This window comes from Bos taurus, chromosome 28, assembly GCF_002263795.3.
Source record: "Bos taurus isolate L1 Dominette 01449 registration number 42190680 breed Hereford chromosome 28, ARS-UCD2.0, whole genome shotgun sequence".
Lineage (NCBI taxonomy): Eukaryota > Metazoa > Chordata > Mammalia > Artiodactyla > Bovidae > Bos > Bos taurus.
In genome coordinates this window covers 39,155,274-39,183,147 of record NC_037355.1, presented here as the reverse complement: position 1 = coordinate 39,183,147, position 27,874 = coordinate 39,155,274, and the positions used below count along the sequence as shown (strand labels likewise).

General features: G+C 53.8%; 1 protein-coding gene across 1 annotated transcript; it reads right to left on the bottom strand.

The window, feature by feature from the left end:
• Positions 1–670: 670 nt before the first annotated feature.
• CDHR1 (cadherin related family member 1) lies at positions 671–21,964 on the bottom strand. Its single transcript, NM_174823.2, is given in 17 exon segments — positions 671–1,457; positions 2,044–2,301; positions 3,884–4,112; positions 4,640–4,707; positions 5,129–5,293; positions 7,076–7,228; positions 7,820–8,023; positions 10,809–10,909; positions 12,191–12,269; positions 13,956–14,099; positions 15,179–15,295; positions 16,833–16,919; positions 18,115–18,204; positions 19,418–19,468; positions 20,250–20,395; positions 21,193–21,288; positions 21,799–21,964. Coding segments are annotated over 17 exon segments (2,607 nt in total). The 5' UTR covers positions 21,854–21,964; the 3' UTR covers positions 671–893.
• Positions 21,965–27,874: the final 5,910 nt, after the last annotated feature.

Below are 27,874 nucleotides of genomic sequence, written 5' to 3'. Positions count from 1 at the left end.
CCCAGGCCTGTGAATAAGGCTGATTCACGTTCTTCATTTTCCAGATGAGAAAGAGGATGAGCCTTCCCAAGGTTGTCACAGAAGAGCTGGATAAAACAGAAGTCTCCCCAGATCTCAGCCCTGCTCTGTCTCAAGGACTTCTAGCGGGACAACTCCTAAGGGTACCTGCTGCTCCTGCGGATGTCTCTGGGGCAACCAGCTTGGCTCCAGCCATCTCTGGGCCCAGGGCAGCCCTGGCTGGGGCAGCTGCCCTCACTCCCACAGAGTCCATCTTATACCTCTGTGCCCCTGGTCCCGAGGGGGCACAGCAGGGGCGCCCAGTCTCTGCTCAGACCCCACCCTCCACCCTCCAGTGGCTTTTAGGCGCAGGCCCACAGTCGGCAAGTTCTCAGCGCATCCTCACCCTCTAGCTGCATCTGGTTTCCCACAGCCTGCAAGGTTCGCTGACCCTCAGCCTTAGTCAGCCCCTGAGCCTTTTTCTGCTCCTGCTCTTAGCTGGAGGCTTCAGGATCCAGGTGCTAGTCAACCTTGTCACGTGTGGCCAGGGCTCTGCTCCCAAACTAAGAAAGCTGGGGCCCCAGCAGGACCCAAGCGACACTGTGAGGTCTGGAGTTGGAGAATAGAAGACGTCAATCTGGCTCCTTGTTGCTGCCCAGCCTCTGCTGTACGGGGAGCGTTGCACATGTGCCAAGGAGTCGGGTGATGGGGAAGTATTTCCCAATTGCAGTCGTAGCCAGAGGAATAAATCCTTTGCCCAAGGCACTGTCCAGAGCCCTGGTTATGGGGGTTACACCATTGTACAAAACAGGGGTGACCCTAAGGAGCAGAGTTGCGGAGCGTGGCCCAGGCATCAGGGCAACTGGAGTGGGGAGAGAGGGGCCACAGGACACAGTCTAGAAGTAAGCTTTGCTGTGTAGATTCTTCTTCTCGAACTTTTGCCTGAGCTCAGAGACCAGAGCTGACTGGACGGGGCTTCCCACGGCCTTGCGTTTCGCCACGGCCCTGGGTTTTGGTGATGGTTGTTGGGGCTGCTGAGGAGCAAGCGAGCCGGAGACGGTAGGCACCGTCCAGGGGGCCTGGCCCACGCTGGGTGCCGGGCTGGGTGGCGGAGGGGGAGCGGGGGCCTGGGGGGCTGGTGTGCTTCCGCGGCTGCTGTTGTTGTTGCAGTTCTCATTGGGAGGAGCCTCTTTGAGCACAAACTTGTCAGCGGCCTTGGTCCTTCGGAACTTAAGCCACTCGATGCGGACGCTGCGGGGTGCAGGGCTGGGCCGCTTGCGGAGCACTCGCCGCACCGGCTGGACCTTGTTGGACTTCTTGTTGCGCCAGAAGGTGGCGGTGGAGATGAGGACCGTTATGGCCACAATGATGGCCATGATGCCAGCCAGCACACCCACAGCCTTCATGGGGTTGTCTTTGGTCTGCATCAGGAAGGCGGCCATGGGGCTTCGGGACAGCATCTGGAAGAGAGGTGCCCAGAGGACAGAGGAGGGGCCCTGAGCTCCCTTAGGCCAGATGGTTTTAAGCTCTCTGGGGTCAGTCGTCCCCTAGAGAATCTGATGAGAACTATGGGCTTTATTCCAGGAAAAAAAACAAACAAAAACACACACACACACAGACACACAGAAAAAATACAATGCAGGCTGGATTGGATGAGGAACTCCTGTATTAGCTGGCACTGCTTTCCTTTGATGGGGGTTCATATCTGCCCAAGTGTATTAGGAACCTCTTAAGGGATGACTTCCTGCCAGACACTGAGCTGAGAACCGCACATGATTTTACTTCTGCCTTTCAACACGCATGTAAAGGAGGCATCGTGAGTCCCATTTCACAGGAAGGGGAAAGACTTAGCAAAGTCACACTGCTACAAAGTGTTGAAACTGGTATTTCGACCTGAGTCAAAGCCTGTGGGTTGGATGGCACAGGTAGTCTCTGTGAGCACTGGGTGGGTGTCTTTGGAGGAAGGTGGTCTTTCTCTCTCTGGCCATGTTGCAGGGAGGTCTGAGCTGGCCTCTGACCAACCCTCCACGTGGGCTTCGTACTCACCTCAGTGTCTATGATGTCAATCTTGAGCAAGGCCGTGGTGCTGAAGGATGGGGAGCCACGGTCCTTGGCCTGCACCTCTAGGGACCACGTGCGGTCCCCATTGGGCGTGATGTTGTGCAGGGCATCCAGGGATCGGATGGAGTTCTTGAGCCAGATCTCCCCCGTGTGTGCGTTGATGTCGAACACGTTGGCCGGCTCTGCGTGGGTGATGGAATAGTCCACTAGGTTGTTGGGTTCTTCTGCGTCCTGGTCTGTGGCCTGTGCACGGGGAGGGATAGGCGGAGCTGGACTCTGAGGGTCCTATTTGTGTCCCCTGGCTGAACCGACAGGTCATATGCGGTTTGCTGGGTTGATGGGAAATGGCCCTAATCCTATTTTGAGTGAGTGGAGCTGGGAGAGGAAGTGCACGAGCCGGGTCTGTGCTTGGCTATATACATGTGCTGTCAGTCTCAGAACAAGCCCCTTCAAGTCAGTGCTGGTAAGAAACAAAAAGCCCGGAGGCTGAGCGTCTTGAGTAAGGATGGAGAGGGAGAAGGAGGGGAGCTGGGGTCCAGAGTCAAACCTGTTGGGTTTTGGGGTTCATGCTTCCTCCATGGGAAGGCAGAGCAGTGGAGGAGCAGTGCTGTGAAAGCAGGCAGACAGCTGTGTGAACTCAGGCCAACCAAACATGCCACCTGCCTGAGCCTCCATTTTTTAATCTGTAAAGTGGCAATAATATCTTCTTTCTCAGAGGTTAATTCTGGGTGGAGGTGGGCATGGGGGTATACAGTGAAAATGTTAATCTCTAAGTCATGTCCAATTCTTTGTGACCCATGTCCATTCTTTGCGGTCCCATGGACTGCAGCCTGCCAGGTTCCTCTGTCCATAGAATTCTGCAGGCAAGAATAGTGGAGTGGGGTGCCATTCCCTTCTCCAGGGGATCTTCTTAATTCAGGGATAAAACCCAGATCTCCTTCATTGCAGGCAAATTCTTTACTATCTGAACCACTAGGGGTATATAAAGTACCTTAAAAATCATTGCCTATTTCAGGAGTCCAAGATATTTGAAAAGACATTCTTAAGCCACAGCGCCACTTGCAGCTGCAGGAACAAAGCTTTTTTTTTTTGTCTAAGAATGATGGACATTTAGACACCAGTGCCAGGCTCACACCTGGCCAGTGCCACACCAGGGGTGGGCAGAGCAAGGACAGAGAGGAAGGGAGTGGGCACTGCTGGGGCAACGGGCAGGCTGCTGGTGTGGGGGGTTGCTGGTGGCTGCTGAGGGGAGCAGGGAGGAGTTAGCCACAGTGACTCCGGAAGTGCCAGATCCAGGATGGCCAGAGTCAGGGGCTCATGCAGAGCCTGGCATCGTCATGTGGTTGGTGCCCACGGAGGGGCGAGGCCAGCCTTCAGTCCATGGTGAGAGGGTGGAGGGGCCCGGCAGGCAGCAGCATCTCCAGCCAGGTTCTGAGCATCTGGCTAGCAGCTCCTGGATACAACAGCTGGACGCTGGGCGGCCTGGTAAGCTGAGTCATGGCTTCTAGCCTGTCGGAAGCTCACATGGGGAAATGCCATGGGACCCTGCTTCCCCAGGCCAGTCACTCCTGCAAAGCTTGAAGGGAGGGTCCCCATGGGGCTCTAACCAGAAGCATACACAAGCTGCCAGCATTGGGTCCACAGATCCTCTCGGACAGTACTGGACGGGTGGCTGGCTCCCACAGTGGGCCCGAGATACTAAGGCAGGAAGCTACCTAAGCCCGCTGGGGCGGGGCAGGGAGAGGACAGGCTCCGAGGGCCCTGCAGCTGGCCAAGTGCACAGTGACCAAGCCACAACGACAGCTCGGCCACTTTTGAAGCTCACCTCAATTTTCACCGGGGTCCCCAGCACCATTGTCTTCTCCTGAACGCTCTTTCCAAACTGGGGATAGTGGTCATTGACATCCAGCAGCGTGATGAACACCTCGGCCAGGCTGTACCTGCCCTCCATGTCCTCCGCCTTCACGTAGAAGTTATACCTGGCAGTGGCCTCAGCGTCCAGGCTGGCCCAGGGCTGGGTGTAGATGATCCCGGAGGACGGGTGGATCAGGAAGCTGCCGGGCACAGAGAGTGCAGCAAGGGTGTACAGAAGCATGCACACGTACATACGTGTGCACACACGTGCCTGCAGTAAGGAGCCACCTCCAAGAAGAGGCGGCGATGCATTGGGCAGCTTCTCTGAGCGTCCCATCTGTTCCTCCCCACATCCTCACAGTCTGACTCAGGGAGGCAGGGCCACTCATCTATTTACTATCAATTTTGAACTTCACCCGAGTTACAGCCCTTCCCTCTCCTCCCATGGCCTGCCTCTCCCTAGCCCAGCACTGCTTGCCTGGCCCTGGGGCCATGAGCCCCAGCTCCAGATTGTGGTGATGACCTTACTTCTCTCAGATGCACCTCATCAGGTGTATCCCCTCTGCCTTGGGCTCTCTACAGCTGCCCTTCATTCCCGGTCCCCAGGCTCACCTCCCCAGCCCAGGTGCCGTTCGGCCCAGATCTGCCTTCAGCACAGATCCTCCTCCACCCTCAGCCTCCCAAATCCCTTACCCAAGGCCCTGACTGCGTTTCTGGATCTACTCACAGGTCTGCCCCAGATCCATAAATGGAGTATTTGACTTCACCCCAGGGACCTGAGTCTGGATCCACGGCCTGGAAGAGAGAAAGCTCCCGGTGGCCCAGGTCCCTTTGTCAGGGCATGTTGGCAGCTCTTGCTTTCAATGGCCACATGAGGATTTGGGTGGGGTGGGAGGATTGCCCCGCTGGGGAGAACTGGAGGCCTGCTCTGGAGCCCTAGTTTCGCCTCAGGTCTAAAGCGTTGGAGGAACCAGATCTGGAAGGCCTTCTACTTATCGTTACGTGTCCTCATTATCATCCTGAGAAGTGCTGTTATACCCATTGTACTGAAGGAAAACTGAGGCTCAGAGAAGGCACGTAGCTTGTCCAAGGACACAGCCAATGAATGTGGGTTTATCGAATCAAACAGGAGCCCAGGTTTGTCTGACTTCACAAGGGCCCCCTTCAGTGGGGCTCACAACCCCACCCCCAGTCCCTGGGGCAGCCCCCAACCCACTGTGACAGCCAACACGTTGGAGCCCCCGGGGGCGTTCTCGGGGATCCTGGCGACGTAGTAGTGGGAGGTGAACTTGGGGACATTGTCATTGGTATCCAGGAGCTGGATCACGACATCCGCCGTGGAGCTGAACTTCTCTGGGGTGTTCACTTCAATGGCCAGGAGCTGGGGAAGGAAGGAAAAGGAAGACTTGTCTGGATGGCAGTTGCTCTGCAGAGAGCCTGTCACATCCTGTCTCGGTATCACCCGGCACCCACCTGCCTTGCCTCCCAGTTTCTCTGCGGCCAGCCAGCTATTCCTGCCGCCACCTGCAGGGGGCACCTCTAAGGCAAACATCATCCCCCTCCCCCGCCCTCCTCCGCCCCGCCCCCCCCCTCTTCTGCCCCACTCCGCCCCGCCCGCTCCGCTCCCCCCCGCCCCGCTCCCCGCCCCCGCCCCCCCGCGCCGGGCAACTGACCGCCGGGCTCCTTAGAGTTGGCATTTGCATTGGAACCAGCTTCTTTTGCTCCATTGGTTTGCATACTACTTTTTTTTTTTTTTGCTTTCAATTTAAAGCAACTTTGCTTCATAATATAATTTAATATCTGTTAGAGCAAATTCTTGCCTCATACTCTTTTTTTCCCAAATTCCCTGACTGTTCTTATCAGTTTGTTTCTCCAGATAAAAGCCAGTATAATTGTGTCAAGTCCCCTACGTCCTCCCCTAAGGAAATTTTGGGTAAGACTTAATTGAAGTGGCATTGGATTCTTTATTAACCTGATGAGAATTTGCATTTTTGAACAGGGTTTGCCTTTGTATTTCTCACCTTCTTTTATCTTTTTGTTAAATTTGTACATTTTTTGTTCTTTATATGGTCCAGTCTTGTTATGGTAACTCTTAGGAATTTTATCTATTAGTTGTTCTTATAAAAGTGATCTCTAATTCCATTATTCTCATTGCTATTTTTTTGGAATGCAGGAGAATTATTAGATTTTGTGACCTAACTTTGTAATCCATCATGTTAGCCACTTTGCAGTATCTAACAATGTTCTGATCATTTCTTTTAGATTTTTCTAAGCAAGCAATCACATCATCTAAAAACAATGATAACTTTATCTCTTCCTTTCTAGTGACTGTACCTTTTATTTCCTTTCTTATTTAGGAATAATGTTTAATTCTAGGAACAGTGTTGAAAATATTGGTAACAGCAGGTATCCACATTTTGTTTATGACTTCAAAGAATACTTTTAAAATTCACTTTCATTGGTTGATTGATTGAAGTATAGTTGATTAACAATGTTGTATAGAATTTCACTTTTAAGTATGATGTTAGCTATCAATATGTATGCATGTATAATTATAAATTATAACAATTTAAATTAATATCAGCAAAGTACTTTTTCTTTTTATTAATATTGGGTTGGTCAAAAAGTTTGCTTGCATTTTTCCACAACATCCAACATCTTATGGAAAATTCCGAATGAACTTTTGGGTCAACCCCCATATTTATTTACATATTTATGTAAATATACATTATTTTTTTGTGTTTATCATTTTGAATAATTCCAAATGCAAGGGAACTTTTCTCATCCTTTGCTAAAGTTTTTAACAGAACAATTGGCATGTCGAGTGCAAATAAGAAAACATCTCTCCTGATGATCAAAGAGTTTTTTCTCTCGGTCTGTTCACATGGCACATTACATGGGTGTTTTTTCTTTGGACCACCCTCCTCCTTGCATTCGTGGGGAGAGCTGTAGACAGACACTGGAGCTCAGTGAGGCTGTGGAGTAGAGGGGAGCTCTCGCATCATACTTTTCCTCTCCCCATTGCTCCCCAAGTCAGAAGGGGGAGCAGAGGGAAAGAGTAGGGCTAGGAGGGGTAGGGGGCGACAAGAGACCCCCAAGGATGAATCTAGGTACTATTGTGACACCCCTCCCCCCGTTCAAGGTCGTGCACAGCATCACTTACCTTGAAGGTCAACACTTTGGACTTTTCAAAGTCAATGGCGGCTGAGTTCTCCACAATGATCGTGACTTGGGCTTCATTCAGGACCGTCTGTGGGACCACTCGGAAGATGCCCCCAGGTCCCACCAGCCGCAAGTTGAATTTGGCATTGGCTCCCTGGGCAACAGTTTGGAGAGCAGAAACAGGGAAGATGAATGAGAATGAACCTCATTATAGAGTCATGCTGTGCAAGGAGACTTTGCATGCCCTTGACCCTGGGAGGTAAGTATTCTTAGGAGAGGTGATCAAGAATCAGAAAAGCTGAGTGAACTATGAGGACTAAACGAAAAAACAAGCACAGAAAGCCCAGCCCTGCGCTGGGCACAGGACACAGTCACAGTGTCTGGAGGGTCAGACACAGAGGTGCTTTTAGTTTTTAAGGCCTCATGCATGGCTTGCAGGACATCGCCCAGCCAGGGGTTGAACCCTAGGCACTGGCACCGAAAGCCGGGAATCCTAACCACTAGGCTACCAGGAAACTCCCAGAGGTGCTTTTTTCTGACTGGCTTTTCTTTTTAATTGATTGTGAATATCTTTAGGGCATGCAGCTAGTCTCTGGTTACCTACCCTCCCTCCTCTCCCTCTTGGTTACCCACTCTTGCCTCATTCCTTTTGTGACCCTCCAGCCCTGGTGACATCAGCAGGAAAGGTTTGGGCCTCGGGCCCCGGCGGTTTTCAGGAAGACAGGTGGAGGGCAGGACCACAAACCTGGTCTGAGTCATTGACGGTGATCTTGAGGCCCCGAAGGATCTCCCCCTGGGGCGGGTGCTCATACATGGACAGCTCAAATCTGTTCTGGGGTCCACTCTCCCCATAGAATGTCGGTGGATGGTTGTTGAGGTCCACGATCCGGATGGTGACAGGCACCATGGCCTGGGCAGCTGGAGTCCCTGCAGAGCTGACCTCAGTCACCTGGGTAGGGACAGGTGGCTACGGCTGTGTGGCAGGCTGACTCCAGCACGGCCCCAGTGATCCCTGCTTCTTGGTATCTATGCCCTCATGTAATCTCCTCTTTTCTTAGAAAAAGAAAATTTATTTGTTTGTACCAGGTCTTAGTCAAGGCATGTGGGATCTAGTTCCCTGATCAGCGATTGAACCCTGGGCACCCTGCACTGGGAGCATGGACTCTTAGCCACTGACCACCAGAGAAGTCCCTGTAATCTCCTCTTTTTGAGTGTGGCTTGGCCTAGGAACCTGCTTCAAACTGATAGAATATAGTGGAGGTGATGAAATATCATTTTGTGATTAGATTAGATCATAACTTCTGTTTTTTAGCAAAGCAGACAGCCCTGTTGGCAGCTTCTCTGATGTTTCGAGAAACTAATGGTGATCTCCAGTCGACAGCTGGAGAGGTTCTTAGTCCAACAGCCCGAGAGGAAGGAAATCCCGCCAAAAATCCTTGTGGGCCCAGAAGCTCATCCTCCCTTGTTGGGCCTTCAGATGAGAACCCGGTCTTGGCTGAATATCTGTTGGCAGCCATGTGAGAGACCTTGAAACTGCGGACCCAACTAAGCTGACCTAGATTCCTGCCCACAGCAACTGCAGTGTTTAAATATGTGTTGTTTGAAGACAATGAGTTTGTGGTAATACATTACAACAGTCCTAGGAAACTTAGTACTGTTACTAGTCCTGTTTTACAGATGAGGCGGGAGGGGTCAGGTGGTCACCAGGGGTCACACAGCTGGACTAGAAGATGCGTCTGATTCCTTAGTCAGTGCCCTCTCCACTGCATCATACCGCCCCCTTCTTGTAGCCAGACACAGGTTCAAACCCTAGCTCTGCCATATTCTGCCCTTGTGTCCACTTGCTGGAAGGAGGCTGCAGGGAAGGTAGCTGGGGTGATGCAGCGTGGATGACTAATTCAGCCTGCAAGCCAGGGCTGAGTGTCCACAGGTACCTCAAGGGCATGTAGCAAATGTCACGTGAGGCCTGGAAGGGCTCCCTCCCCCTTCCTATAAGCAGGCTCTGGCCTTCAAATTACTGTCCTCTAATCACCCTCCCGGACTCCACTCTGTCATACATTAGCTGCTTCATAACTCTTCTTTTTAATTTAAAAAAATTTATTTATTTATTTATTTTTGGCCACATTCCAAGGCATTTGGAACTTCCCTGACCAGGGATGGAACCCATGACCCCTGCATGGGAAGGGTGGAGTCCCCGCTGCTGGGCCACCAGGGAAGCCCCACTCTTCTTTTCTAGAACTTATTCCTCTGCCTCCTTTTCTCTCCTCCCACTCAGCTGTCGACCTGTCCCCAAGTCAGACGCTTCACGCCGATCCCCACACCGCATGTGCCATGGCCACTCTCCCTCACCCTCCCGCGTGCTCCGTCCCCTCGGCTAATGTGACTCCACACTGCAGGTTGGCCTTGACCCCCATCCCTCCTTCACCTGCTCCTCCCCCTTCCTCACTCTTAGTCGGGATGCTTCAGCAGTGGTGTTCCCGGCTACTGGCTCCTCTCTCCCCCCAGCCCTCCTCTGGGCAGTCTCATTCCCTCCTAGCCTTTCACAGCTACCTGCATGTGGATGTTGTCTGAAGCTCAAACCTGTACACTCAGGCGTGGATTTTCAACTTGAATGTCCCCAAGGCACCAATACGCATCATGCCTGTCCTATTCAACTTGCCTCCCCTCCTGTGTTTCTGATGGTGTGGATCTACACTGGCTTCTTCCCTCCCTCTCCTCTCCCGGAACCCTCACAGCCACATTCCGTGGTGTCCGCCTCCTTCATAGTTCACAGCCTGTCCATTTTTCCCATCCCATCTTCCCTCACCCCCACGGGCCCATGCCATCTATCACCTGGGCTGATGGCTCTGCTGCCCTGCTCCTCATCTGATTCCCTTCAAACCCGAGTTGGGACCAGGGTTTTCAGATGCCAGCCCGGAACTAGTGCCAGAATCGCCTGGGAGCTCGAAACATGCCGAGTCCTGGGTGTCCCCCAGACACACCACATTCCTATCCCCCGCAGTGGGCCCTGGAAATCTTTGTTTGCCAAGCTCTCTGAATCTGAGAATCCCTCTAGTTTAGTGAGCAGTCAGAGTGAGCGTTTACAAGACTCTGATCCTGTTCAAAACCTTTCCATGGCTCTTCACTGCTCTTGGGCAGGACTAGCTATATAGTTTGCAGGCTCAGTGAAAAATGAAAAGAGCTGGCCCCTTGCTAGAAAATTGCTAAGAATTTCAAGAGAGCAAGAGCAAAGCATTAAGCCCAGCGTGGGACACTTCTAATTGCGGCCCCTGTGTAATCACACAGGTTGCATGGCCACAAAGCTGGCCCCGTTGCAGGAAAAATCCATACCTTGTATTCAGAGCCTTTGCTCCTCTGTCCCCCACTTGGGGTCCAACTGTTTCTGCATTACAGGCTGATGTGGCCTCTTGGCTCAAGTCCCACTTGCTCCTCATTGTCCCCCTAGTATATCATGTGCTTTCACACCCAGCCTTGGCTCACTAAGCTTCCCTCGCTTGCAATGCCTCCACCCGCCCCAACCAACCAATGCTCCCCACACCTCTCTGCTTCCTGGGTCCTACCCACGTTCAAGGCATTGCTGCTCCCATCCTGCCTTCTCTGCCTTGCCTCAGCTTCCCACACCAGGTGCCACCTCTTGCAGGTGTTCCTCCCCCTGCCTGTGGGCCCTGAGGGGTAAGGCGGGCGGCCAGGGTCTTATCGCCTTTGGTGGAGAAGGCCAAGACCGAGGGAAGTACCTGTACATGCAGCTCATACACCTCTCTCCGTAGCTGGGAGGGGCTCTGCATCACGGAGATGGCTCCCGACGTCTCATTAATTTCAAAGGCTCCATCACTTCCTGTCAGAGAGAGATGTGCCCTGCAGTTCTGAACAAGGCCACACGGTGGCGCAGGGGAGTTATGCCAGGCCTCACAGGGTATTTCATTCAAGTCTCCTGTATTATTATCCGTGTCTTGCCAGTGAGGAAGCTGAGCTCAGAGGGGCTCAGTAACTTGTCTTAGGTTACACAGTGAGTGCAGAGCTGGGACTTCAAGTCACTACTTTCCGGCTCCCAGGTTCCCTAGTATTTTGCTTCTCTCATGCATGCATGTGTGGTGTGTGGGTAGGTGTGATGGAAAGAGAAAGGAGAAATAAAGAGGTACAAACGGAGGGAGATAAGAAAAGGGGGAGGGAGGAGAGAAAATAATGGGAAGAAGGAAGAAAAAGACTGGAGGAGGAGCAGGAGTAGAGAGAGAGGCAAGAAGATGGGAGAGGAGACGGGGTGGGCTGGGTGTGTGGTAGCTGCGTGCAGGCTTGCAGCTGTGGAGGGGAGGGAAGGCAGTCAGGGGTCTGCGTGCCTGGGAGAGAAGCCTGTCTGTGACGGTGGGCATGTGTGCACGTGTGCACGTGTGTGAGCTGCTGGAAGGGGAGTGTGCGGCAGGCATGTCCCAGGGACAGGGTCAGAGGAAGTGACGGTATCTGAGTGAGGGCATGGTGACGTGTGCATGTGTGGGGCCAGGCACCAGGTGTGGCGGCCCCTGGAGGGTGCCAGCTACCGAGGGCTGAAGAGCCTTCCCTGAGCTGGCTCCTCCTGCCAAGTTGTTGCCCAACTGTGGAAGGAGGCAGCAGACTCAAGCCCAATGGGAACTTGGGATGATTTAGCTTCTTTGAGCCTCAGTTTTTCTCATCCATACACAGGGTGAGTATTAGGGACACCCTGAATCATCACTGTATTTAATTCACTTAATTCAATAGTATGCTCTAAGCCAAAACATTTAAAGGAATGAGAAAAAACAGTAGCAATTTAGAGTGTAAGAAAGCTTGCCACCGTTTCCTATCACGAGCGTACGGCCATGAGCGTGAGGGAACGTGAGCTGGTGCCACCTGTGCTGCGCTCAGCAACACCACTGCCCCTACCCACCCAACGCGCCACTCCCTGTACTGGACTTAACGACAAGCAGGGCCCAGAGCAGATGCCCAAGGAGACGTGCCGCCTCCTGGAGGGACCCAGCCTCTCCTCTGCACGCACCTTGTCCTTCTGGCCTATGGATGAGGAAACTGGGACCCACAGAGACTGGGGATCTCACCCTGCTCACCCAGGGATGTGTACCTACAGCCCAGCAATGAGCCCCAGACTCACCATTCACCAGACTGTAGAGAACACGGTTGGGTTTGCCCCGATCTCCATCCATGGCAACCACCATCAAGACCTCTGAGCCCTGGGAGGAACAGGAGCAGCTGCCTGAGGCCAATGTCAGGGGTCGGGGGTGGGGGGTGCTGGGCTTCTCCCTTCCCCAGATACTGCTCCCATCACAGAGGGGAGGTGCCACCACACTCGAGAGTCAGGCCTCTGCCAGGCCCCATCCTTGCTCTGCAGGGAGCTCATAGCCCCCTGGCCTCCCAGGGCTGGAGGGACAGCCTGAGCCCCGCTGCCTGCCCCCCACATGGCTTGGCACATAGCTGCCCAGGGACACTCAGGGCTCCTGCCTGGGCCTCCTCCTCACACCTCTTACAAGCCTCCTCCCCGACACACCACCCTCAGGCCTCACCTCTCTTGCCCAATCTCCAGCCTCACACCTGCTGCCTCATCTGTCTTTGGCCTTCAAAGGCACCTGAAGGGAGAGCCAGGAGAGGGGCCAGGCAGAGGAGGTCCAGTGTGAAGTCCAGGAACTAGGATTTTGTCCTGCAGCTGCAGGAGCTGCTCAAAGGGTTTGGAAAGCTGTCTCAACTGACAAGCCCTGCTCAAGCCCTGCCTGCCACCCTCTCCTACCTCCCTAGGCAGACCCTTCACCCCAGAGGGCTACCCATGCTCATGGCTGCTTCCTGACTGTCTTCTCCCCCTATTCATGGCATCTCTTTCCCCCTTAGCTCCTCAGCAGGACAGTCTGGGCTTCCCCCTGGCTCTGCCCTACGGCCCCCATGGGGGAAGCCCGGCCTTTCTCTCTCCCTCTCTGCCCAGCTCCTCCACTCAACTTGCAACTTTTGGAAAGGTGGTTTCTCAGCTTGGACCCAGCACATAAGCGGCGCTCAGCAAGTGTTGGAAATAATGAGAAACTGGGGAAGTGAGACTAGAGGATACAGTTCCATTCCACGGATAGTTCTGGAACTGCGGCCAGCTACGTGAGAGTTGACTCCAGCCTAGCCCCTGCTGGGTGGGAGCTCATGGTCTGGTTGGGGGGCATAGTAAGACATGGGTGCACCATAGAGGGGAAAGTGGCACCTGGGCTGAGTTGAGAAAGATGAGGGGGCATTGTGCCCATGGCCACATGCCAGGAGAAGGGAAAAGAGTGGGGTGGGGAGACAGGCTGGACTGAGTAAAGGACGTTGCTGGCTCCTGGGTGGAGGGCAGGCTGGCCCTTGGATGCCAGGCCCAGGGTTGGAAATTGAGGGGCCAAAAGGGGCAGAGGCTGAAGACAGCCTTTGAGCTGGGCCTGTGTGTGATGTCTGACGAGGGTGATGCAGCAGCAAACTGTGGGAGGACGACTGGCCCAAGGGGCCTCAGGCTACCGGCCTGGAGGAAAGGAAGCAAAACTTTGGCGCCTCACCTCCTGTGCAGGGTGCGGGAAAGGCCCCTCTAAACCAAACCGTCAGCTCTCCTCCCAGCCTCTCTTCACAGCCCTTTGGAAGGGCTGACACTTGCAGCCAGGCTGGGGTAAGTGTGGATGAGTGAAGACATGCCTGGCACAGCCCTGGCACCCAATAGGTGCTCCACACACGAGCAGCTTCTTCTTCCCCCTTAACGGCCTATGTGGGGCCTGAGTCAGTGAATCCAGAACTGGCCTCCATGTGAGGTGAGCAAGCCTGGGCTGAGCCTAACCATCTCCACCAGGGGACCCTTGGGCAGTGCAAAGGACAGGGCGGGAGGCATCTGGAGGTGCCATGGGTTGAGGGGTGCAGCTACCCACCGGAAGGGTGTCCTCATACACATAGCCATAGTAGGGCGTGCCCACAAAGACGGGGCCCATGTCCTGCACATCCTCCACATTGACCGTGACCACAGTGGTGGCCGAGAGCACCACGTCAGCCCCTCGCAGCTTTCCCCCGCCATCCTGCAGAAGAATCAGAGAGGGAAGAGAGGTTGGGCTCCAGAGTCGAGCAGACTCCCGTGGAATCTGGCTCCTGCCACTGACTGGCCTCGAGGCCAGCTGCCCGCCCTATTTCTGTGTGCTTCTATGCCACTTAGAGATAATTTTCCCCCTCCTACGGGTGTTAGGAAAATTAAATGAGATAACGCATGAAGGTCTTCAGCCAGTGCACAGCAGGTGCTCAAAAGTGTTCCTTTGGAAAGAGGGTTAGGTTTCTCTCCAGGGAGATCATCTCTGAAGAGTAGCAGAGGAGGAGGGGGTCAGGGCCAAAATCTCTCCTCCCAGCCAGGAGCCCAGTCGCAAAGTCTCCTGAGAATCTTCAAAGAATATGAGGTGGACCCACGCATGAGGGTACATCATAGAAGTGTGCACCCACCAAGCCAGCCCTCACGGGGAAGCTGGCAGGCGGGGTTGGCTCAGGCCTCCTGACATAGACTGAGGGGGCTGCCCTGCGGCCTCTGTGACCAGCAGGGACTTTCCTGGAAAAGAAAACCAGGGGCTTAGAAGGAAGGCTGGGGTTTCCTGCCCTCGAGGGGAAGAGCAGTCACTTGATTTGAACGCCTGCTGAGTTGCAAACCCTACACCACACACTTTAGAAATATGAGGAATTTAGTCAAGTTTTGGGGTGGGCAGATGAGGAAATTGAGGCTCAGGGTGGGTAATTGGTCACACAGGCAGAGGCAGGATGGACGAGCCTGGACAGAGAAACGGAGGTGCCCAGAGGCCAGGCTGTGTGGGATGTGAGGGCGTGGCCACTGGGCCTACAGAGGGCAGGCTGGCCTGTCAGTCCTGAGGGGGCGGACGCCCTCTCCCGAGAGGGAATACGCCCTCTCCCATCCACAGACACCAGCGTCCCTGAAGAATACGTCTGCGTCCGGCAGGGTCTGCTCAACACAGATCCCGAGCAGCGGCAGCCCCACTCCCGCCTCGGTGGTACCGTCCATCCCCTCCACCGTAGAACCTAACTGCTCCCATCCAAGGGCAGCTTCCCCCGACGGAGGCTGAGGACTGCCTGGATGCTCCCATTCCTCCCTGTCTGTTACCTTGGCAACCACAGTGACGAAGTGGGCCCGGGCCTTCTCGAAGTCCAGGATGGCCCCGGCCCGGAGGCGCAGCACCCCGCTGTGGCGGTCCACGGAGAACTCGGTGGGGTGCGGATACTGTAAGAGCGAGGGGCAGGCTGGGCCTTGGGGCGGGCCCAGGCCCGGCCCAGGAGCACCCGCTCTGCTTACTGAAAGGGAGTCTTCACCATCCTTTGTCACAGGAACTCCGGCCTAGGGGCTTAGGTGCAACTTAAGGGCACTCAGGCTTTCCTGTCTCCAGAGTCCCCCTTCCTGGAGCTCAGGCCTTCCCCTCCCCCTCCCTCAGTCCAACCAAGATGTTCCAGCAGGGCCTCAGGTTTTCTCTTGGCCTCAGCTGGAAAACAACAGGGCCCAGCTCGGGGCTAAACCCTGGCCCAGAGTTCCCAGGTGGAAACGTCAGCAGCATGCTCTAACCTAGAGGAGGTGTGGGCTGAAAGCTGTAGAGACAGAACCTTTAGGATCTTCCAACTCCACCATTAAGTGACTGTGGGTCAGCCAGGCAGCATCTGGGTGGGGGTGGGGAAGGTCAGGTGGGGACAGGAGGTGATCTTTGATCTGAAGGGGGGGTCACTGTGGGTCAAGAGCTGTTGCTGGAGCTTCTCATGGGTTTAATCCTCACAACGGGCTTTGCAGGTGGCACCAGTGGTAAAGAATCCATTTGCCAACACGGGAGACATGAGAGACACAGGCTCGATCCCTGGCTCAGGAAGATCCCCTGGAGGAGGGCAGGGCAACCCTCTCCAGTATTCTTGTCTGGCGAATCCCATGGACAGAGGAGCCTGGCGGGCTACAGCCCACGGGGTTGCACAGAGCTGGACATGACTGAAGCGACTTAGCACGTTCACACAGAATCCTCACAATCCAATGAGGATGTGCTTTCATCTTTCCCACCCAATGCGTGAGGAAGCTGAGCTGGAAAGTCACATAATGGTTGAACCCCTGTGTGGGGGAAGTGGTGGGATCTCTCCAGAACCCGTGGAGCCCAGGGGTGTTGCCAGGGTTTCTAACCACTGAGATATACTACCTTGAAATTTGTGAAAGTGAGAGATTAAAAGTGGAGAGAAGAGGAGGAGCTGTGGAAACAGCAGCTGTGGGGTGGAGGGCAATGGGTTCTGGAGGAGCTGGGGGAGAGGCAGGAGACATGGGGTGGGGTCTCTGCCTTTAACAGAGTGCATTGGATGGACAAGGGCGGGGAGGGGGTGTCACAGCTCTGCTCCTCCTGAGAGCTGCCTCCCCTTCCCTTTTTCCTCTTGACAATTCTAGGTCCAGACAGGTTTCTTTTACTCTGTGTGGGTACCAAATGCCCAATCTCCTGGGGAAGGGATTGGCCGGTGGTGAGGTGAGGGTCCTGAAATCTGGGGAAAGGAAGGCAGGTCAGCTTAGTGGGAGCCAGGATGTGCCAGTCAGGGGAAGATGGCTTCTGCTCAGGCCAGTCTCGTGTCCCCACTTGTTGGTCCCACATCTGAGTGTACCGAGACCTCGCTGGAATGGGACGCACCATCTCTGACAATCTTTGGGAATCGCTGAGGCACTGACCTGATGGATGGAGGCGGAGGCCATCCAGGTGTCCCCACCAGCCCAGGCCCCTGGTTACTTCCTGAGCATCCCACCTTACCTTCAGGAAGTAGGTGACGCTCCCTGCAGACCCGGTGTCCCTGTCCACTGCTCGGACCCTGGCGATACTGCTCCCAGAAGGTGTGTCCTGAGGGGCCACAGCCACAGAGGGTCAGTCCCAGGAGCAGTGACAGGAGCTCAGGGAGCTGGGGTGTGGGGCATGGAAAGGTGGGGTCAGGGGAGTGAGGGCTAAAAACAGGCGAAAGGCGGCCATTGACCCAGGGAGCATGAAGAGGAGGAGGCGCCTTGGTAGAGGAGACACTCGAGTCAAAGTGGGGTCAGGAGAGGGGGAACACACAGACATCCTCCTTCTGAAAACAGCTTCAGGGAAAGAGCGAAGAAAAATCTAGGGCTCCCAGAAGACCAAGGGTTTAAATATGAAATGACTGGAAACAGTTAATAAACAAGGGCATATTCAGTATCACCAGAGGTCACATACATGCAGCTTAGAGCCAAAAAGAATAGCTTTCTCCTACTGAATTAGCAGACATCTAAAACTGCAAGAATCCCCAGTGTGGGCCAGGAACCAGGAGACATACCCTTTCCCACCTTCCAGGGTAAAGGCAAACAGGTTCCATTCTGGAAAATCAATTTGACAATGCCTCACATGTACCCACGCTTTGACCTAGCAATTTCAAGTCGTTCCCATCAGAGAAAAGGAACTTTTAAGTTCAGAGTTTGATGTTTCTTATGATGGCAACAATTTAAAGCACCTTTAATATCCAGACATAAAGCAATAGTTCAGTAAATGCTGGAAAGCTATTAAAATGTTAGGTACCCCAACTTCACGATTACAACTTCACGCTTATGTTATAAATTCAGTGAAAAAGAGACTGCAGAAAGCATATGTTTAGTGGTTACAACTATGTAAAACAAACAGAAATCAAGAGCCTATAATCACAGAACTGACGAGAAGGAGATTCCCCCAAATTTAACAATGTTGTCTCAAGCTGCAGGGATTAAGAGTGGTCTTTTAAACTCTTTCTACTTCTTTATACTTCTACTTGTCTGTATATTTCACACTTCCACAATAAGAGTACACTAAAATTCTAATGGAAAATGGTAAATAAACATTCCTTTGGAATAATAATGAATGTATGAGGGGACAGCAATGGAGGTGGCGGGGAGGACACAGAGGGGAGGGGTCTCCAGAGGTTAGTGAGTGATGGAGGGGCTCTTCCCTCCGGTGCCCAGTTCCCCTTGGCCAGGTCACAGGTCAGTCCGGAGGACAGGCCACAGGTTGGTGGGAGTCCATCAACACTGCTCGGGGGCCCCTCGCTCACCTCGGGAACCTGGACAACATAGGGCTCCTGGATAAACCTGGGTGCCTCGTCATTGGCATCAGTAACTAGGATCGTGACTTTTTCTGCCACCTGAAAAGAGGCAAAGCAGACAGAAGTTGGGAGAGTGAGACCTTCTGGGTGATAAAGGAACAATGTCCTCTAACACCCCGGGTGTAGTCTCCCCTCTTCTCCGCTCCCTTCCCCCTTCCCTCCTTCCTTCCCTTCCTCCCTTCTTCCTTCCCTCTTTTGGTCATTCATGAAGCACATATTATTATTAAGCAACTGCTTGACGCCAAGCACTGTGTTCTGTCTGACGGTATGAAATTTGCAGGGTGGACTGGTGGGCAAAGATCAGCATGTACAAGTGTGTTATCATTCAGCCTGACAACAGCGACATGCTGGGAGCTGAGGGCAAGGGCCTGCACCGCACGACTCTGGGGGCACCATGCACCCCAACCTAGCTAAAGGCACCGGTATAGGTGGCTGCATCCAGGGGCTCCAAGAAGAGGCATCTGACCCAGCCTAGTGGAGGACACCAGGGAGGCCTGGGAAGCAAGCCATTTGTCGGGTGAGAGGGAAAAGGGGGTGGAAGGTATGTCAGGAAGCAGCAGCAGCAGGGGCAAAATGCAAAGTGAAAAGCCAGGTGAGTTCAGAGAACAGAATGGAAGCAGATTTAGGGCTAGACGGCTGGTAGGGTGAATGTGGGAGAGAAGCTGGTTGAGGCTGAGGGTGTTCCGAATGCCAGTCTGAAACTAGGATTCCATCCTGAGGGTAGTGGGGAGCAGCTGGTAGCACCTTCTGAGCCAGGGGACTGTGGCCACGCAGGACTGTGTTGCACAGTGGTGGCTCCAGATTGGGGTCTGGGAGCCTTGGAGGGAGGGGAGCCCCTGGGATTATCTGAGAAGCACTAAAAAGGGATTGGTGCAAGTGGAAGCTGTGTAGGAAGAGGTAGGGAGGAGGGATGCGTGCCCAGGTATTCAGCTTGTGCGATGAGGATGGAGCCAAGAGCCAGGCTGGAGGAGTGAGGGGGCACAGGATAGAGGAGGCGCTGCTTGAGGAATGTGGGGTGCTCCGTCAGAAGGGCAGCAGGCAGGTCTGTCTCTTCCCGCTCTCTCCCTTCCATCCCCTCTCTCCTATGAGCTCACTGGGGCAGATCTTGTTGGACTTCATCTGGGAGCCCCCACCCCCAGCCCCTGGGGGAGGGCATAGTGCTCAGAGGCGGGGGGGGGGGTGGTGAGGGGGGTGGAGTGGGGGGGTGTGGGTGTGTGTGTGTGTGGGGGGGGGTGCTGCAGTGTGCACTCACCAGGTTCAGCCCATCAGAAATGCTGATAATGGCTTCAATCTCATCTTCCCTCTGTGAAGCACAAGGGCAGAGTGAGGATCTGGGAGTCGGAGGTGCCCTGAGGACCCCTGAAGCTGGGCACATCAGAGGGGCCCTGGAGCAGGGCGAGGTGGCCAAAAGCTTCCTCCGCTACCTCTGGCCACGCTCATGCTTGAGACCAGGTTTGGGGTTTAACCCATCAGGAGTTATAAACTCAGGGGGCTTGGGTGCCAACAGATTGCACCCTCCTGCTAGGAGAGTTGCTAACTGGTATGCTGGAGGACGCAGGAAGGGGTTTTTCATCCTTTTAAAAATTTTCCTCTTTCTCCCTTTCATCTCTGCTGCACTGGTCTGTATCCTACGGTTCCTCAGAGATCCAGGTCCGTGGTGTCTCAAACCCTTCCCGGGACACGGGGGGGCCTCAGTGAGGAAGGGTGTCGAGGTCCCCTGGTCCTGCCCTGGGTTGACAGGCAGGGGCAGCACTGTCGCACCTCCTCTGCTGTGTCCCCACCGTTTCCTTTCTCTGGGCTGGGGGAGTCTGCTGGGAGCACCCCACAGCTGGGGTCCAGGCAGCTGGCTCCCCTGCCTGGCATGGGGTCTCACAAGAGAAACACAGCCTGTCCCCCGCAGGCTCAGAGCGCACAGAGGGTCGTACTTTTACCCAAGTCAGACCTGCCCTTAAAACCAGGGCTGGTCTGCTGGCTGAATTTTCTGTGACTTATGAGACCTCTCCAAGGATGCTCTTGAGGGAACCTTCCAGCCCACCGAGGTCGTCTGCACACCTGCAGGCAATGTTCCTCCCAGGTCCCCCTACCTCTCTGTCCAGCTCTTCAATCAGGGTGATGTTCCCCAAATTGGGGTCAACTGAAAAGACGCTTCTAGCGCTGGGGTTAAAGCTGATGTGGTAGGAGACAGGGTCTCCCTCCGGGTCTGTTCCATTCAGGGTGTACACATGAGAGCCTGGAAGAAGAGGGGACACGCTGAGCACTGGCTGCTTCCCTCTCTTCCTCTTTATTCTTCCCAGCTATCAGTTAGCAGGCAGTAGCCACTGCTTTACAGATTGTAATCTAGAATATAGATTACGGAGGGCTTCAGGGCTGCTGGGTTTAACTCTAGGGTCTCTGCCTGGAGCCAAGACTGGGGATGGCGGAGGAGGGAAAAGGGAGGAGTCATTAAGGTGGAGCGGAGAGCCAACCGCAGCAGTGTTCCCCAGCTTGGACGAGTTCTTCAGAGAATTCTCAGCAGGTGCTCCTCTTACACTTAGTACACTTTACACAAGAAAAGGCGCTTGTCCTTATTCTCAGGGTTCTGCCCATCCAGTGAAGGAGAGGAAGTGCGAATCTCCCTCCTCCTCCCCCATCTCTGCAGATCCCAGTGAATTCACTGTTCTTGGGCCGTTTTAAAGCCTGAAGCCATGGGGCTCTGGGAGTAAGTGCTTTGTTCAAGGTCATAAATACAGAGGGTCAGGAGCCCCGGATCTGGGGACCTCCACCTACCTCTTGGGGCTGGTCATGTCTCTGGGCTGGCGGCTGGATCTCTAGAACTGCCCGGGCTCGGGTCTCCACGACTGCGTGGAGACCTTTCCCGCTACAGCCCCGGGGGATTCAGACCGCAAACCGGGCGCCCCGGGAGCGCCTGCCGCCTGGCGCTCGGCCTCCCGATAGGTTCGGAGGAGTCAAGGGTTCGGTCCCTGTGTCCAGGGGAACGTGGGCCGCTCCTCTGGGAGACTATGCGGGGCAGGCGCCAGGGCTACTCACCCACCGGCGTGTCCTCCGGGAGGCTGAACAGGGCCATGTTTCCGTTGGTGCTGCCCGCCCCGTTGTCGAAGAAGTGGGGGGCGAAGTTGGCCTGAGCTAGGGAGAGAACACAGACACAGGACCGCTGGGAACGCGGAGGGACAGCTTCGCACCCGCTGGTCGCGCCGTCTGGCCCCACAAGTGGGCAGGCGGTACCCACTCCCCGATCCCAGCGCACCCACCAGGTCCCGCGGCTACCACCGCCCGTGCGCTCGGACTGGGCTGGACTTGTCAGGGACACGCACCATCTGGGGTGTCTGGGACCTAGGCAGCGGCCGATTTCAGCCTCATCGGTGGGCAGACCCAGAGAGGGACAGGTCCCTGGCCAAGGTCACACGGGGAGTGGGGATACCCTCCCACAGCCCCCAGTGCAGCCGCCAAAACTGCTTCTGAAGAAGCAAAGAGCAGCGAGAGTTCCCATTCCCCCCGCCCGGTCCCCGTCCCCGTCCCCGGTCCCCAGCCCCACTCTGGAAGCGAAAGGTCCAGCGCTGTCCCTAGGTCCACCCGGGCGGAGCTGGCACCCATTTCTCGTCCCCATCGGGCCCGCTGGACGCTGCGGCCACTCACCCAGGCTGAGGAACAGCATCCACGGGGCCAGGACGGCCGGCGGGCCGCGCCCCATGTCTCCGCGGGCGGGTGGTGCGGCTCCCCGCAGCCGAGGCCGGGCTCCGGAGCGCGGAGCATGCCCTGGGCGCACGACGAGTGCAGAGCTGACGACGGGGGCGGCGGCGGCGGGAGGGGGCGCGGGCGGGAGTGCAAGGGCGCTAAGCGGATGACACAGCTCGGATCGGCGCCGCTGGAGCCTCCCGCCCGCCTCCTAATGAGACCAATTAGTGGGTGCAGAGCTGAAGGGAACCGGCTCCCAGCAGGGGCGAGGGCAGTGGGGCGGGAGGGGGGCCCAGACTACCCCTCCTCCATCCCCCTGTAGCAGACCCCCTCCATCTACTGTTAGCAAGATAGGGATTCAGGCCAAGGAGAAGGTTAATGAGCAGTCCTAGAATGCTGGGCAATTTTTAGGCCCCATTAGCCGAAACCTTTCTTGTTCAATCCCCTCGGGCTTGGCCCTGTGGCTGGAAAAACGTACTTTATTTATTTAATTTTTGAAAAGTTATAACAGTAATTTTTATTTTATTGACATATAGTTGATGTACAATGTTATATAAGGTATAGGTGTACTGATTACAAGTAAGGAAAGGACTACATCAAGGCTGTATATTGTCACTCTGCTTATTTAACTTATATGCAGAGTACATCGGAGAAGGCAGTGACAATCCACTCCAATACTCTTGCCTGAAAATCCCATGGACAGAGGAGCCTGGTAGGGTGCAGTCCATGGGATCGCTAAGAGTCGGACATGACTGACCGACTTCACTTTCACTTTTCACTTTCCTGCATTGGAAAAGGAAATGGCAACCCACTCCAGTGTTCTTGCCTGGAGAATCCCAGGGACAGGGGAGTCTGGTGGGCTGCCATCTATGGGGTCACACAGAGTCAGACATGACTGAAGCGACTTAGCAGCAGCAGCAGAGTACATCATGAGAAACGCTGGGCTGGATGAAGCACAAGCTGGAATCAAGATTGCTGGGAGAAATATTAATAACCTCAGATATGAGATGACACCACTCTTATGGCAGAAGGTGAAGAATAACTAAAGAGCCTCTTGATGAAAGTGAAAGAGGAGAGTGAAAAAATTAGCTTAAAGCTCAACATTCAGAAAACTGAGATCATGGCATCTGGCCCCATCACTTCATGGCAAATAGATGGGGAAACAGTAGAAACAGTGAGAGACTTTATTTTTGGGGGCTCCAAAGTCACTGCAGATGGTGACTGCAGCCATGAAATTAAAAGATGCTTCCTCCTTGGAATAAAAGTTATGACCAACCTAGATGGCATATTAAAAAGCAGAGACATTACTTTGCCAACAAAGGTACATCTAGTCAAAGTTATGGTTTTTCCAGTAGTCATGTATGGATGTAAGAGTTGGACTATAAAGAAAGCTGAGCACCAAAGAATTGATGCTTTTGAACTGTGTGGAGAAAACTCTTGAGAATCCCCTGGACTGCAAGGAGATCCAACCAGTCCATCCTAAAGAAAATCAGTCCTGAATATTCATTGGAAGGACTGATGCTGAAGCTGAAACTCCAATACTTTGGCCACCTGATGCGAAGAACTGACTCATTGGAAAAGACCCTGATGCTGGGAAAGATTGAAGGTGGGAGGAGAAGGGGACAATAGAGGAAGAGATGGTTGGATGGCATCACCGACTCAATGGACATGAGTTTAATAAACTCCGGGAGCTGGCAATGGACAGGGAAGCCTGGTGTGCTGCAGTTCATGGGGTTGCAAAGAGTCAGACACGACTGAGTGACTGAACTGAACTGATAGGTGTACAATATAGTGAGTCACAATTTTTAAAGTTATTTATAATTATTATAAGATATTGGCTATATTCCTTGTGTTGTACAATATTTTGTATCTAATAGTTTGCACCTCTTAATTTCCTGCCGCTACATTGCCTACCCCCTCCTCTTTCCCCACTGGTAACCACTAGCTTATTCTGTATATCTGTGAGTCTGCTGAAAAGATGCACTTTAAATTGCACAGACATTTCTGCAACTTTGTGTTACAAAATGCCGAGACAGTGCCAGTCAACAGACTTGTACTAGAGAGGGATAGAGGAATACTCCACACGCTGTGTGCGTGTGTGGTGTGAGTGGCCCTGCTTTCAAATGAATAAGTTAAAGCACAGGGAGGGTAAGTCACTTGCCCAGGCTCACACAGCCAGTGGGAGAAAGAGTGTGGGTTCATGCCCAGTTTAGCCTGGCTGCAAAAATAGTTGAAACTCTTTCCATGGCAGAGTACAATCACCATGAAGCTCCTGACGCTTCAGTTCTTGAGCCCCTTGCTCACGCTTGGTCCTTCCATAGCCCAGCTTTGTATTTATAGTTTATATTCTTTTTCTTAAAAAGACTGTCCCCCTTCAGTTGTACCTGTTTAGATCTGCTAGAGTGACTAGCAGCCTGGTTTGCCTGGGACTGAAGGGATTTCCAGGGATATTGGATTTTCAGTGCTAGAACCAGTAAGATTTAAGGTTAACTGGAAGGAGTTGGTCACTCTGGGCTGGCACCAGTCCTCAAACAAAGTGCCCGAGAACCAAGGAAAACAGCAGGTCTTGATGGAGATTCTCACCCTGGACCCTGATCTTGACATTGTGGTACCGAGAGTCTGGAAACGGCCTGGAGATCTCAGTTGCTCATAGCTGGGAAGGAAGGTCCCACCTGTCCTGAGACAGGTGGTGTGGCCCTCACCCAAATGCCCTGGGCAGTCTCGGCACACGCATTGCCTTGTCCTCTACATGCCCATCACCCCATGCAGGGTGACATGCTCCTCTCCTCTGGGCCTCCCCACCACGGCACCTGCTGTGAAATATCTCATCAGTCATCTCTAGGGCAGGTTCCAAGGGCTCTTCCTCAGGTAGATGTACAACAGCTGGTCCAGCTGTTAGTGGGAATTTGAGTGCCAGCTGCCAGCCTGGGCACACATGTGTGTTCTAGCCCCATCTGCCAATATGCCAGGTTAGGCTCTTATGACCTCTTTGCTCATATCTGATCTGAGTGCCTTCCCCCGTACTCATACACATTCACACAGCTGCCCCCAAACACATGTGAGTTCTAGTCCCATTTGTGCACACATATGTGCACACCAATACACCAGTGCATCGCCCATGTTTCCTCATGTAAACGTGCATGCCCAGGTCATATGTGCACACGTGCACCAGGAGATGTTGGGTAAAAGGTTCTCCCAGCTTCTGGTGTTGAGGCTGTGGGGAGAAGCAGATGCCTGTTTCCAGGCTCATCTTCCTAATGACCCTGCTCTGGAAGGGGGAAGGGTAGGCCTCCAGCACCCTGCTACTATCCCAGCTGTCTGGGATGAGACCATCTAGAGACAGACATCTGCCCTTGGTACTTGGCATCCTGGGCTCTTCTGTCCAGTTGCTGAGTTCCCACAAAACTGACTGAGTTGGACATGACTGAGCGACTTCACTTTCACTTTCACTTTCTTTCCAGATTCCTGCAGAGTCTCTCAGTTAGGGGAACAAGTCAGGTTTCAGACAGATAAGAAGAGGAATGCCATCTCCATGTGAGAGGAAACGGAGGCAGCCACCCTACACCTGGCCTGGAAGCTGTGGTCCAAGGTAGGATTTGGTCCTGAGGACGAAGACATGGAATCAGGGGATGAACCCTGTTTGAACGTGACTGTGAGGCTCCGCCCGTCTCAGCTCAGGTGAAGCCCTGAGGACAGTCCTCTACAGGTCTGGACCAGGTGTCCTCAGCTGGCTGAAACTGGGGAGTTGCTTCCCACAGCAGGGGTTCTGCAGGGCTGGGGAGTTCTGGACATTGTTTGCTGTGAAGTGTGGCCACCCTCTGTCCCCTTGCTGTGTCCAGGCCAGGTGTAGGGTGGCGGCCTCCGTTTCCTCTCACATGGAGATGGCATTCCTCTTCTTATCTGTCTAAAGCCTGACTTGTTCCCCTAACTGAGAGACTCTGCAGGAATCTGGAAAGAAAGTGAAAGTGAAAGTGAAGTCGCTCAGTCATGTCCAACTCTTTGCGGCCGGATGGACTGTAGCCTGCACCAGGCTCCTCCGTCTATGGGTTTCTCTAGGCAAGAGTACTGGAGTGGGTTGCCATTTCCTTCTCTAGGGGGCAGGAATCTGGGGCTGCCCTCTATTTCCCCGGTCCCCATCTAGCTGGAGCTAATACCCACTGGCTGGGATCCTGTGCGGTAATGCTGGCTCTTGGTCACTGTGGCATCCACACAGGTGGGCAAAGGCTCCAGCCCTGACGTCACCTATTTTCACCTTATAGCAGTCTCCATTGTTCTCGCAGCCTGCCACATGGCTGAGCCTGGGTAAGGACACTCCCAAGAATGTCTTCTCCTCCAGAAAGCTTTTTTTCCCCCCTGGCATGCTTCTGCCCCCAGACAGAACTGGTCCCTCCTTAGGACCTTGACAGGGCCCTTGAAAGAATCCAGTGTGTAATCTGCTTTGGTGTCTCCCCCAGGGTGCCATGAATCATTTAGGGGAGCGACCGTGTTTCATGCATAGGTTGCTTTAGTATCCACACAGGACCTGTCCCTCAGGAGGTCCTCAATGAGCAGTTGTTGACTGGGTGAATGATGACTGAGTACATGAATCAATGAACAGACACTTGAGAGTATTTTGAGTCCTGGTTCCTGGTTCTAGTCAACAGCTGACATTCTGCAGGCCTTTGAAATGCTCCACCCCCTCCATCCATCCATAAACTGGTAGAGTGGAGTAGCCAAAGGGGATACAATGAAATGCCTGCTGAGCCAGGCAAGACATGGAAAAGTGTGAAGTAGTTGAGGGAAAGGCTGTAGGGGACTACTGCACATGTATAAGCGCCCATATCCGGAGCATATTTAAGCCCTGAGTTGAACAAGTGAAAGGGTTGCATTTTTATGTGTGTAAGGAACTTTTCAGTTCTGACAGCTTGACAACTTCCACTCTCTGGCTCATACTTTGCAAATCCTGAGAGGCAGGGCAATTGGACAGATTAAACAGCAGATAAACCAATGACCTCACGCAGAGATGGAGCTACTGATAACAAGCCTGCTTCTGGAGCTGGCCACACGTTACTGGACTGCTTGTAAGCAGGCAAGGTCCAGCCACCACTTGGGAGGCCAGACTATATACCTAGACACACCCAGATTCTAGAAGTTTTATGATGCTTCCATGACTGGGCAAGCGGCTGCACAGTCGGGGGAGTCACATGTGGGGTCCAGCGTGAACATTAACCAGCCGGGACTCCAGAACCTGGTTCAGCCTGGACAGTCTGCCCAGAGATAAGCTCAGGTGAATCAGCAGAGTGAGTGGGCACGCAGGGCTGTAAAGCGTGTGTGGTTTCCAACAGGAAGTTCTGCCATAGCTGGGGATGGAATTGGTCCTGGAGGACCTAGTCTTGAGTGGAGGTGGAGAGGTGGAGAGTCCTGGATGTGTTCAGTTTAGTGGAAGCAAATGAGGCTACTATTTCAGAGCCAGACATTCTTTACTTCCTGATTTCCTCTCCCTCATGGGCCTCTGATAGGCAGTCTTAGCCTCATTTCCAGATGGGAAACCAGAGACTCTGAGAGGTCGTCTGAACTTCCTGATGTCGCATGACAGAGGACACGTGACAGAGTCATCCTTTGAGCCCAAGTCTGTCTGAGAAACCTGTGCCTTGCCAATTGCAGTGGGGCCCTACCCAGTCAGGGCACGTGGGCCCCTTCAGTTGCCATGGAGACGGCACACTTCCTCTAGTGACACTACTGTCACATGCCAGTATGTTAGGATTCTTCAAGGGGATCATTAAGGAGACAGAAGAATTCCAGTTCTGTAATGCAAAGCCACTTCCACATGTCTGGTTTTCTTTGTATCCTCTTAGGTCCCCAAGAGCCTTCCCCCCTCCCCACACCCACTTTTTTGGCCATGCCTGTGGCATGTGGGCTCTTAGTTCCCTAAGCAAGGATCGAACACACACCCTCTGCATTAGAAGCATGGAATCCTAACCACTGGACCACCAGGGAAGCCCCCTGAGAGCCTTGAATAGCGTTATTCCTAAGACTCTCCCTGTCCACTCAATACCTC